The sequence below is a fragment of the Urocampus carinirostris genome, chromosome 1 (assembly GCF_059441175.1).
Source record: "Urocampus carinirostris isolate Australia breed hairy pipefish chromosome 1, RoL_Ucar_1.0, whole genome shotgun sequence".
NCBI classification, from domain to species: Eukaryota; Metazoa; Chordata; class Actinopteri; order Syngnathiformes; family Syngnathidae; genus Urocampus; species Urocampus carinirostris.
This window is the reverse complement of record NC_142349.1, coordinates 3870218-3883075: the sequence shown is the minus strand read 5'-3', so window position 1 is coordinate 3883075 and position 12858 is coordinate 3870218. Positions and strand designations below refer to the sequence as shown.

Below are 12858 nucleotides of genomic sequence, written 5' to 3'. Positions count from 1 at the left end.
GTTTGTTAATGCGGATGGAAAAGTCACCAACGTCACTGTACGCTATGATTTCCGCAATCACAACTAATTGTACACAAATAATATTTATTTGATTTACTATATTCTTTGGTCTAGTATCCATACATAGTTTAAGTATATATTTTTAATGAACATATATTTATAATTATTAATTAATTTAAAAAAAAAAAAAAAAAAAAAAGCAGGACCGAACCCGACCCGACCCGACCGTATGACTGACATTTCAGGCCCGACCCGGCCCGAAATTGCCTCGGGTTCGGGTTCGGGTTCGGGCTCGGGCCATAAATCTTAGGTCTACCTCCTTTCATTAGGACAGGGTGTCAAATTCAATTATACAGAGGGCCAGAACTCAAACCACACCTTTGGTCACGGGCCGAACACGATAAATATTTATTGAATACACTTTCCTTTTTAAAATAAATAAATAAAGAAATATGAATTTAAAACAGTCGGGAATATTATTCCAGAATAAACAAACTTAAACATTAAATGAATTAAAAACCGTTGCTCTCCATAAAAATATCTCAAAACTATAAAAATGAAAATATGAAAAAACATAAAATATAAATAAAATTTGTGCTTATCACTTTGGGAATTTGCTTTAGTGAAAAACATCTTCATATTCTTCTTTAACTCTTCAACCGGGTGTTCTTAACACAACACCCGGAGGCTGCAATGTTAATCTCTGGGGACTTCAACCACGTGACTCTTGATAAGACACTGCCCTCTTTCGTCCAGTATGTGGACTGCAAGACCAGGGGAAATAGGACTATTGACCTTCTGTATGCAAATATCAAAAATGCATACAGTGCAAAACCACTGCCTGCCCTTGGAAAAGGAGACCACAACCTCATTCTGCTTAAATCACAGTACAAACCAAAAGTGAGGAGGCTACCAACAACCACACGCTCTTTTAGAAAATGGTCCACCGAGGCAGAGCAGGCTCTGAGAGACTGCTTTGGACGTACGGACTGGGATGTCCTGCTAGGGTCCAGCAGTGGGGACATTGAGGAGATGGCAAACTGCACTACTGACTACATTAACCTCTGCATGGACAATGTTGTTCCTATAAAGACTGTACGCTGCTATGCCAACAACAAGCCCTGGATCACGAGCGACATCAAGTGCCTTCTGAACCAAAAGAAGAGGGCCTTTAAAAATGGTGATCAGCAGGAGCTAAAACGAGTACAGAAGGAGCTCAAAGTCCAGCTCCGGAAAGGGAAGGAGCAGTACAGGAGGAAGTTGGAGAAAAAGCTGCAGAACAACAACATGAAGGAGGTGTGGGAAGGGATGAAAACAATTACTGGCTGCAGCACCAAGCAAGGTGTGGCTCTGGATGTAGATGTGGGGCGAGTCAACCAGTTGAACAACTTTTTCAGCAGGTTTGACCACTCCGCCTCATCCTCACCCCTGAGTGCTGCAGCTGTCCTTCCCCCTCCCCCTCTGGACACTAGCATGGAAGACATCCCCCCACTAAAAATAACTGCAGCCCAGGTGTGTGGAGAGCTGAGAAGGCTGCGAACCAGCAAGGCAGCTGGTCCAGATGGAGTATCCCCCCGACTGCTGAAAGCATGTGCGTCTGAGTTGGGAGACCCTCTACAGCACATCTTCAACCTGAGCCTTGAACAGGAGAGGGTCCCTCAGCTGTGGAAAACATCCTGCATCATCCCAGTCCCAAAGAAATCAAGACCTGAGGAACTCAACGATTTCAGGCCGGTCGCCCTGACATCACATGTGATGAAAACCATGGAGCGGTTGTTGCTGCACCACCTGAGGCTACAGGTCCGTCACGCCATCGACCCACTGCAATTTGCTTACCAGGAGAAGGTGGGAGTAGAGGATGCTATAGTATACATGTTACACCGATCCCTCTCTCACCTGGAAAAGGCTAAGGGGGCTGTGAGGATTACATTTTTGGACTTCTCCAGTGCCTTCAATACCATACAGCCTCTGCTACTGAGTAGGAAACTGACAGAGATGGGAGTTAGCTCACACCTTGTAGAATGGATTACTGACTACCTGACAGGCAGACCCCAGTATGTGAAACAGGGGGGCTGTACATCGGACACTGTGGTTAGCAGCAGAGGATCTCCGCAGGGGACCGTGCTCTCTCCGTTCCTATTCACTCTATATACATCAGACTTTAAGTACAACTCTGACTCCTGCCATGTGCAAAAGTTTGCCGACGACAATGCGATCATGTGATGTATCAGAAATGGGCAGGACGAGGAGTACAGGAAATTGATTCAGGACTTTGTCCGATGGAGCGACGCAAACCACCTGCACCTGAACACCACCAAGACCAGGGAGATGGTGGTGGACTTCAGGAGAACCAGAACTCGCCCGGTTCCTGTAACCATCAAAGGAGAATGTGTAGAATTTGTCCAGACCTACAAATACCTAGGTGTGTAGCTGGACAACAAACTGGACTGGACTGCCAACACAGAAGCTCTATGTAGGAAAGGGCAAAGCCGGCTTTACTTCCTCAGAAGGCTGGCCTCCTTCAAAATCTGCAAAAAGCTCCTGAAAATATTATATGAGACAGTAGTGGCAAGCGCCCTCTTCTATGCGGCAGCGTGTTGGGGAGGCAGCGTCAAGAAGAAGGATGCCTCTCGTCTCAATAAACTGGCTAGGAAAGCGAGCTCTGTTGTGGGCAAAGAGCTGGACAGCCTAACAACAGTAGCTGAGAGACGAGCACTGAAAAAGCTGAGGTCAATCATGGACAATCCATCGCATCCACTACACAGCATTATCTCCAGACAGAAGAGCAGTTTCAGCGACAGACTGCTGTCACTGTCTTGTACTACGGACAGACTGAAGAGATCTTTTCTTCCTCATGCCATGAGGCTCTTTAACTCCACCCGGCAGAGTAAAGGCCCACATTAAACCACACCACCTACATTGGATATTACCGAATCTTATTGCAATATGTATTCTGTGTAGCACTATTTAGTTATTCTATATAACACGCTACAGTGGGCATTTGCACGCCACACTGGGTATTTGTATATTGTATTCTTTTGGCTTTATCATTGTACTGTTCTCAGCTCAGGGATGCTGCTGGAAATGTGAATTTCCCTTCAGGGATGAATAAAGTATCTATCTATCTATCTATCTATCTATCTATCTATCTATCTATCTATCTATCTATCTAAAACTGCTTTAAAATAGCCACATAATAAAAGAAATAGAAGAAAGCGTGAAAAGATGTGCTCTTGTTTTCTTCTCGGCATGGTGTGTTGCATAAATATTTTAGGTATTCTTATTGGTTTCAAAATTTTTTATTTTCCTTATTCTGGAGTTTTGTGTTTTTTTTCTTGCTTTCATACAGGTTTTAGATTAGGGGATGTTGTACTGTAACTGTGACTTCACTTGTTGCCTTCAGGAAGCAAGGTTTGTGTCTGTTTGCCCCGCCCCCCTGAAAAACTGTAGGCTGTCCAAAGTTGACGTATACATTACACTCGCTTAATGCAAATACAAATCAAATAAAAAAATAAATATTAACATTGGTGCATGACTTTGTGGCCACCCTGTATATAGACTTAAGGGTACTCACTCTATCCTGTTTTCTCAATTCTCAGGCGTTCTCAGGGCTGCTTGGACTGGAGGATCTCACCATTGCTCGTTGCAACCTGACATCCATCTCGGGACAGACTTTGTCCTATCTACGAAGTCTGGTCACCCTCCGCCTCCATCACCTCAGCATTACAGCTCTGGAGGACCAGAACTTCAGGAAGCTCTCCAATCTGAGAGGACTAGAGATTAACCACTGGCCCGTCCTGGAGTACATTTCGCCTCTCAGTTTCCAGGGTCTGGACCTCCACTGGTTATCCATCACCAACACCAACATCACCTCTGTCCCTTCCAGTTCCTTCAAGAACATGGTGCACCTCACCCACCTCAACCTGTCCTACAACCCTATTTCGACGCTGGAGCCATGGGCCTTCAGAGACTTGATGAGACTGAAGGAGCTAGTTATGGTTGAGACAGGCTTGACCACGGTGGAACCCCACGCCCTTGGGGGTCTCCGGCAACTGCGGGTCCTCAATTTTTCTTCCAACAACCTGCAGACTTTAGAAGAAGTTTCTTTTCACTCTGTGAATAGCCTGGAGACGCTGAGAGTGGACGGGAACCCTCTGGTTTGCGACTGCCGCCTCTTGTGGATCCTGCAGAGGCGAAGGACCCTCAACTTTGACGGGCAGGTCCCAGTGTGTGTGGGACCCATTGAGGTGCAAGGTATCAGCCTTAGCAGTTTCACCGATTCTGCACTTTTTGATCATTTCACCTGCCAGAAACCTAAAATACGCAACCGCAAGCTGCAGCAGGTAAGGAAGTTGTTCTTTATAATGAATTGTTATCAGACAGTTTTGACTGAGGATCCTTGATGCACTGTAAACATCCTTTAATTGTTTTCCATGTCTTAAACTTTGGAAAGTGCTGTTTTTCAGATGAAACATTTTTAACTAGACCAAAATGGTATTTGTTTTCAAAAGGAACACAAAAGTCTTGAAAATTCTTTAAAATTTTTACATTTAAAATGCCCTAAGCTATAGAAACCTTGGAATGCAACCCCCACGGAAAACAGGGTGTTTCAAAAGTCATGGGCACATTTGAAGTCCCCCTATTTCCTGAACTATGAATGTTAGGTAGATAAAAGTTGTGCCATTTTAAGCTAATTCCTTTTATTTTTTTAGACCAATTAATGGCGTTGGCTCAACCAGAAAAGGCGTTTTCTGTGCTTGAATTTGCAAAAACTGAATCATGGGCTGTTGTTCAACATTCATTTTGCAGGAAATTGGGATAGGAACCACCAGAAAGGGAGTCTATAGAGAGATGGCTGGAAAATTCATTAGGGATGGGTGCTTATGCCCAGCTAAAAGAACGGGGCGCCGGTAACTTCAAAAGATGTGATTGAACAATTTGGAACTGCTTTCCAGTGTAGCCCCCTAAATTGATCAGCACAGCCAGTTGGTAATTTGAGTGTCCTACAACTGTTAGGCGTGTCTTAAGAAGGCGACTGCACACGACGGCTTACAAGCTACAGTTAGTCCAACAGCCATTGACAATGCAATATGTTTGGTTAGAATTTGACGATCAGCTTTATGTGTGTCATGTAATCAGTCTGAGCCGAGTTAATAACTGCATTACTCTATAGTAAGGGTGACTTGTTACCAGGGAAAGTATCTATTTCTCTTACTTTGGAAATAAGTTGTATGTCAAAGAATTTGAAATTTTCTCAACTGTATTCCAATCAGTTGAATAGAGAAAAACCTAGTAATATTCATTGCACCCTTACCAGCAACTCGATTATCCTACACTTGAAGTGCAAATGAAATAAACAGTGAACATTATGATAAAATGACAATCATCAGTAAACCATACAAATTAAGTTTAATAAATTAAATCTGTCATAACCTGAGACAAATGGTCAAGTTAGCAACTGAACTTAAAATATTTTCTTCACAACAAAAGTTGATAATAAAGCGATATGAAGTGAGTTTCACACTGTAGCAGAAATCACAGTCTCAAGTCAGACAACTGGTCAAGTAGACAAACGCTAGTGTACTTCATACCTGTCAACCTGTACGGTTTTGCCGTACAAAGTACGTTTTTTATGCATTTTAAGACGTGTGCGACATACGAGAAAATCTGTACGGAAAAAACGCAAATTTGTCAATTATGGGTACCAACCAGTATACACCGTCTATCACGAACGGCAAATCAATAACGTCAAACGAGTTTGCCGAGAAAACTTCTATCTCGTGTCTTTTTTCAAAAAATGAATTCATAATTTGAATAAGAAAATGTATTATTCTACTTAATTATATTTGCATGTATTTTTCCCTTCCACAGTGAACGTCCAAGCTACTTAATTTTTTAACTTTTTTTATAATAAACCTCATTCATGTCGAGGAACTCAGGATCTCACAACAAAATGTTAATTAACAATATATATGATATAACAAAACACATATACAATATAACATGTTAAACTACATAAAAAAACATGTTTGAAAAAAAAATATGGTGTAAGATTATTTGGTATTTTGTAAAGGAAAATACGACAGTTTGTAAGGGCATGGAGCCATGGAGGTTGACAGGTATGGTACTTCAAAGATTTTTTCACAACAAAAGTAAAAAGTTCAACAATAAAATCCACAACAAAGTCTGTTTAACAAGGCAGTGTAACAACCTGAGACAAATGAGACATTTTGTACTTCTTCCATCACGTATCCAGCCAACCATACTTTCCTACCCCCTTCTCCTTCCAGTGATTATATCTGAGGAGCAGAAGATTTTCAATCCTTGTGTCGGATTGCTTGTTCCTCAACACAAAAGAAACTTGAACGCAGGGTTAACAACAAACCAGATTTCGCGTAGCCCAGCTTTCATGTAGCGCAGTTTTCGCATCTCGCACTTAACGTAGCGGTAAAAAAAAAGCTAACCTCCCTAACAATACAAGCATTGCTAACTTCATACACCTCCAAATTAACGTGTGCTACCCCATGAATAAAACAAGAATGACAATGAATGACACATATATTTTGGCTCCCATGGGTGTTGTTCTCGAACATTCAGGGATGACAAATAAATCAGGCAGTGTCGACTCGCTACAGCTGGTAGTTTCTTCAATTTATTCAAAGTAACACAGAACTTTTAGACCTTCAGTAACGGTAACAGCGTTCTAACGGCAGAAAGAATAATTAGTTTGATTACCCCGTTCCTGAAAAAAATATCACCTTTACTGAAAAAAATATAATATATATAATATAATATATGTAATGTGATTCCCAACAGTGCGTGTGATCAACGGTGCTTTGAACATTCCCTGCAAAATTGAGATAACAAGCCTTCTGAATTTACCACATGTGTTTTTAAATCCTTAATAGTTTCTGAGCTATCCAGTGTCAAAATGTACCCAAGACTTTTGGAACACCCTGTGTTATCATATTTTTCCCATTTTAAGGCTCGGTTAAAAAGCCTAAAGGTCCGTATTTGTTCTGCAGGCCATAATTTGCCCATCCCTGCTTTAACCTAATATATGAGGTTTCTATTGTTCCTAAACTAGACTGTGACTTGGTACCTGTTGAGCACTTTTACTTATCTTGCTGCAGGTGACTGCTCGAGAAGGTCAAGCAGTGAATTTCCTGTGCCGTGCAGAGGGAGAACCTGCACCCGCCATCATCTGGATCTCGCCGCAGCGTCGACGTATAACTGCCAAGAGCGCGGGCCGCATTACTGTCCTCTCAAGTGGCACTTTGGAGATCCGATACGCTCAGCTGACGGATAGCGGGACCTACATCTGTATCGCTAGCAACGCCGGCGGAAACGACACTTATTTCGCTACACTGACGGTCCGCAGCCACCCGGCAGACGCTGCTTCCGCCTTCTTTCTCAACCGCTCGCTCTACGCCGGTGACTTCTTCAACGACACCAACCTGAACAGCACTCGAGTGTTCCTCAAGTTCACCTTGGACCTGACCACCATCCTAGTCTCCACGGCCATGGGCTGCATCACATTCCTGGGTGTGGTGCTCTTCTGCTTCTTGCTGCTCTTCGTTTGGAGCCGTGGACGAGGACAGCGCAAGAACAACTTCACGGTTGAGTATTCCTTCCGCAAGTCGGAGCCCGCCACCGGCACCTCTTCAGGAGGGACCAGGAAGTTTAACATGAAAATGATATGAAACAACGCAGCCAGGGGTCCCTTGGGGGAGGCCTGAGCGCGTTGCGCTAACGCGCTCGACACGTGCAAGCAAGCATGGCAACTATGTCGCAGGACAACAAAAAACGATCTCAAAATCATTTCCTATTGCTGCTATAAGCAGATAATTTGTTCCAAAAGATTCAATATTTTTTGCAATCAATTCAAGTCAAATTCCTAAAAATAATCCGAATTGCAAATGATTTTCTTATAAATGCAATTTTTAAACTTAATTCACAACATATTTGTCTACTCTAAAAGCACTTAGGTTCAAGATAACTTCCATTTGGTTTGAAAATGGACTGATCCATTCCTTATGACAAACGGCCCAGCTTTCTATCATAAAAAGACCAATTTTGAGAGGATATTTTGCTTTATGTAAAATGAAGAAGTATTTGTTTATGTTTGTGCGAAATAACAACATTTTTGGGGTTCAGTCAAGTAAAGATAAGAAATGGATCAGTCCACTCTTGAACCAAAGCTGGTTCTTTTCAGCCCAATTAGTTTTGGAGTTTCAAATATGAAGAATTTCGAAAAAAAAAAAAAAATATATATATATATAGTAAATCCTCTCTATTTTTAAAATATTGTGCGACATGCTCCGTGCAAGTTTGTGACGAGCACACCGGCCAAGTGTTGCCATGGCGATCAGCATTCACGCTTTTTGCTTGGAATCAGACGCCATGGCAACCGAGACAACCAAAGCAAGAGAGAGGACCAGGACCCGGCCCATCAGATCCATTATGGGTCAAGATCGAGTGGGCTGAGGAATTATTTTTTCCTCCGAAAAGGTGTGACCAGCGATGGACAGGTGACCTTTATCTCCTGCCGTCTTCTCTGCTGCATTGGCAGACATCTGACCTTCTGGGCGCTGCCAGGGGGGAGCAGCCGGGATGGTTGGCACCTACTCACAGGCAGACAGAGGATGACGCGTCACAAAAATAAGCCGTAATAATTTGGTTTTACGGAGTGGCTGAAAGCTTAATGCGGCAAAGGGAATTTAATTAGCGCCAGACGATTAACAATCGTAATCACACCTCCGTTCAAATGCCAGGCGTTGGTGTTGTGAATCATCGTGAATGGGAAAGCGTTTTAGAACTTTTTCTACTTTAAATGACTTTTATGAGGAAAACAGATATTTTGCAGGGGGTAAGGCGGGAACCGTAAATGTTTATCTCCCATTACTCACTTTGTTAATATTCTCTTATACATGTATGAGAAATTTCAGCTTTTTAATTTTCCAAATATATTTTAAATTCTATATTTATATCTTTATTTGATCTCATAGCTAGTTATTATGCTAACACACTATTTCAAAGCCACAAAACTCATAGAATGACCACGTTTTTAGAGAGTAACTCAAGAACAGATGCTTCTAATTTCATCCCCAAAAAACACTGCCAATTAAATTTGGGGTTAGTTGACGTCAAATGTTGGATGCGTGACGCACCGTGCATCGTTTGAGGTGTCCTAGAGTAAAACATATTCTCGATTAAATATGTCTTAATGCTCAGCTGAGTTCAGAGCTTTTATAAAAAAAAAAATCCACCGCACCTATCTGCTTTTAACTTAATTGTATCAGCTTTTCGGGACCCGCAACACATTAGGAAGCAGGGAGAGGGGTAGAGTTATTTAATTCCCATGCTTGCGGCTTTCTGTTACTGTAGCATGAAAATAGTGAAAGTAAGGAAATGACTGTTTCAAATACAACCCAAGCGCTAACCCAAATCCCAAAAAAGATGAAAAAATAAAGAGTTTATCCCAGCACGTCTTGTAAATGCACGTACTTGCACGAGCCACACAAGCAGCTTGACAGGCTGCAGTGATGATTTAAGCCAGAAAAAGGCGTCAGCCAGTAGAACGTTTTACGGACAGCACTTTTATATAACCAAAACTTTCCATTTATTGGTAGTCTAATGTCAGTGTCTGGCGGTTGATTCTGTTGATTCTGTAGGAGTCAAGGTCCATTTTGCCCGCTTAGTGTATTCCTACGCTGACTTTTTGAGGTTAAACTGCAAATTAAATGTCTACAATTAAATTGAGTTTTTACAGTGAGACAAGATAATAGGGTATCGTTATACACACATATTTTTTTAGAAACATTAACTTTAAATGACAATATTTTCAATATTCCTTTCATCTCTTGGCAAGTTTAGCATGCTAACCCAACACTCACAAAACTCACAGAGAAAACTACAATGTAGACTGTAAATTAAAATAGATGCTTGTAATTTAATTAAAAGGTTCATCGACTAGACGTGACTTATTCCGGTTACCTTGTGTCTGGCGGGCATGGGTGTAACCAGTCCATTTTTGAGCACCCCCAAATTCAACCCAAGCGCCACTAAAAATTATGGCATTTTTGAAACTCTCTTTTCCTCAATAAATGACAGGATACGCTCAAATATAATGAAAAAGGCTAGATTTAAAAAAAAAAAAAAAAAAAAAAAGGAAAAACAAAAATGTGAACGGTGCAGCATCGGAAATACTCCACTGTCTTGAAATAGTTCAGTCCATTTGGTTTCTAGGACTACTCTTGTCCGCCTCCCCACTCTTTTCGCTCGGCTAGCATCATTTGCAGCATAGCGGCGGAGTCTCCGGAGGCTACAGTGTATGAGTATGTGTTAGAGTATGTTATACAGTGCTTATGTTGAACAATTTTAACATTTAATATCACGACTCCTCATTTTAGCTGCATTGTATCGAATACAACAATCATCAGCTTAATAGTTGCGTGCTATATGTGGCCATGCTCCCAGCACCAGCTTGGATATTCGCAGTCTTTTTTTCTGCAAAAAAAAAGCACCACGTTTAAAAGGGAGTCTCTTACCCATAGTAACCATAAAGAAATACACAAAACTTCATAATTTATTTAATTATGGTTGTCAGCGTTACCCAGTGGATCAATTCTAAGTGTAATGTGATGTTCACAAATGGAAAGTGACAGTCCTGAACAGTGTTGAGTGATCTCAAATCACCTAGAGTGAAATGAAGCAAAAACCTTACCAGCTATTTACTTTGGGTGCTCAGCTCTCCAAAGCTCTGAACCTAAAATCGCTCCTACTGGCGAGCAATCTGTTAAATACGCATTGATTACTTTTAGGAGGCATATTTAGCCTGCTTAGCGTATTCTTACCCTGCTATCTAGCGGTCAAACTGCGAATTACATGTGTAGAATGTAATCTTGGAGATTTTACAATGAACCAAATTAACAATATTGCCGATTACGGATCAGATAAATAGTGGAAAAAGATTAAAGTGATTGATTTTGATTTGTTTTATAATGTAAAAAAAAACGCAGGGTTGTGGCGTCACGGGGTGGACGTAGCCTCCTTTACCTGTTCCTCCACTGTGATTTAGTGGCAACATTATAAATTGTACGGGATTTTATTGTAAACCAAATCAACAAAGTTACTCTATCTACTTTGTTATTCAATCAAGGATAGGTTACATGTCGGATCAATGGTGGAAACGTTTTTAAACGATTGATCTTGTCCTGTACAGTATTCGTTTTAGGACGCAAAAGCGCATTGAGATGACGTCTCAAGACAAATTATTACATTGTTGTTTTTTTTTAGTTTCTTAGAGATTATAGGCTACATCACAAACGGTGGAAAAAGATTTAAAGTGTTTGATCTTGATTTAGGTTCGTTTTTGAACGCAACAACTTGTCATTTATCCGGAAGGTGTGTAGACCTTTTGCAGAAAAATCTAAATTTTTCTGCTCTTTGTCTGCCTGTGAAGGGCCTGTGTGCGAATGTCTTTGCCTCCCCTAGCCCAGTGCATCCCCCCATTCTCTTACGTCCCCCAATACCCCCACTGGGTCCTCCTTTTGGGAGGGGTCCCTGGCTGGAGACCTTCGACGGCAAAATGTATATGAAGTCGTGTTCATCTGTGGAAAGTAATTTTGTGGTAATGTTGGCAGCATTTATGGGGAGCTGCTTTGTCCTTTTTCGGTTTGGGTTCTTTTTTTTTTTTTTGGTTCGCCTGTGAATATTCCTGGGCCGGTTCTGTTCTCAACAACAATTTGCAAATAGGCCAAGGTCTGAGAAAATGAGAATATTGTGATAAAGTCGTGTATTATCTGGCATTGCAAATAAAAAGAAAATAGAAATATCTTACCTTATCGATTGATTACAAATTAATAGAGCTATTGTAGGCTTTTCATTGTTTCGATATTTCCAGTTGGTCGATACATCCGATGATGATACTCTATTGCAATATTTTGAGATGAGATATTAGAGTTTTTGCCATCATGTACAATATTAAAACAATAAAAGACTTGCAATATCTCAGTGGGTTTGTAACAAATCCATAAGGTATGGAATTTTTCTTTTCTTTTTGTATTCATGTTAAGATACAGTATATGTATTTTAACTGTCTTAAAAGCTATTCTGATTGTCTCTGGGTGAAAATAATCTTAGATGAATTAAAATGTTTTATGCAGAAAATACACAGGAGGACATTACATTAGACTTTAAAGCCCCAGTGTGTAATATTTGACCACGAGATGGAACTGTGTTGTCTAGTGCGAGTGGGGTCCAGTGCCACACAGCATAGCCTGGCGGCAGGATCCTGGACAAAGATGGTTGCGACCTAAGTGGGGATTTCACTGTGTAAAGGAAAAATACATTTCTCGACCAATTATTTTTTATATGTATAAAAATTAGCATTGGTATGATAGTTCATGCATTGTTTTCTATTATCAAATCAATGTTTTTCTTTTTTACTAAATGAAAGTGTTTTTGTACCACTAGGATCCACTGAATATTACACACTGTCCCTTTAAGAGTAAAAGCATATTGAGTTCACTTGTAAAAAAAATGTGTGTTTCCCCTTTCGGAGGGTGTCACTCGTTTTATTATTTCTGAGTGCAAAACAAAATCCCTTTGAAGAAGTATAAGTATATATTTTTTCTTTTTTACTAAAACACTGCCAAAATATTGAGAATTTGGGAAAAAAATGCACAGAATACAAGCAATAATGATGTGATTACATTCAGCTTCTGGGGGAGGGAAAATGTCGTGGGGTTACTTTTTGAGAGACAAATGATGATTTATTTTTGGGTGTTTCACTCTTGACAATATTGAGCTTTTCACGAATTACCCATCATGTATCATTATGACAATATTTTTTTT

At 40.8% G+C, this 12858-nt stretch overlaps 1 protein-coding gene across 1 annotated transcript in view; it reads left to right on the top strand.

The window, feature by feature from the left end:
• LOC148373288 (leucine-rich repeat and immunoglobulin-like domain-containing nogo receptor-interacting protein 3) overlaps positions 1 to 11841 on the top strand; it is a 60666-nt gene extending 48825 nt beyond the window's left edge. The window contains exons 3-4 of the mRNA XM_088343015.1: positions 3600 to 4343; positions 7134 to 11841. Coding sequence (XP_088199141.1) covers positions 3600 to 4343; positions 7134 to 7703 — 1314 coding nt within the window. The 3' untranslated portion in view covers positions 7704 to 11841. The remainder of the gene's footprint in view (positions 1 to 3599; positions 4344 to 7133) is intronic.
• The last annotated feature ends 1017 nt before the right edge of the window (positions 11842 to 12858 follow it).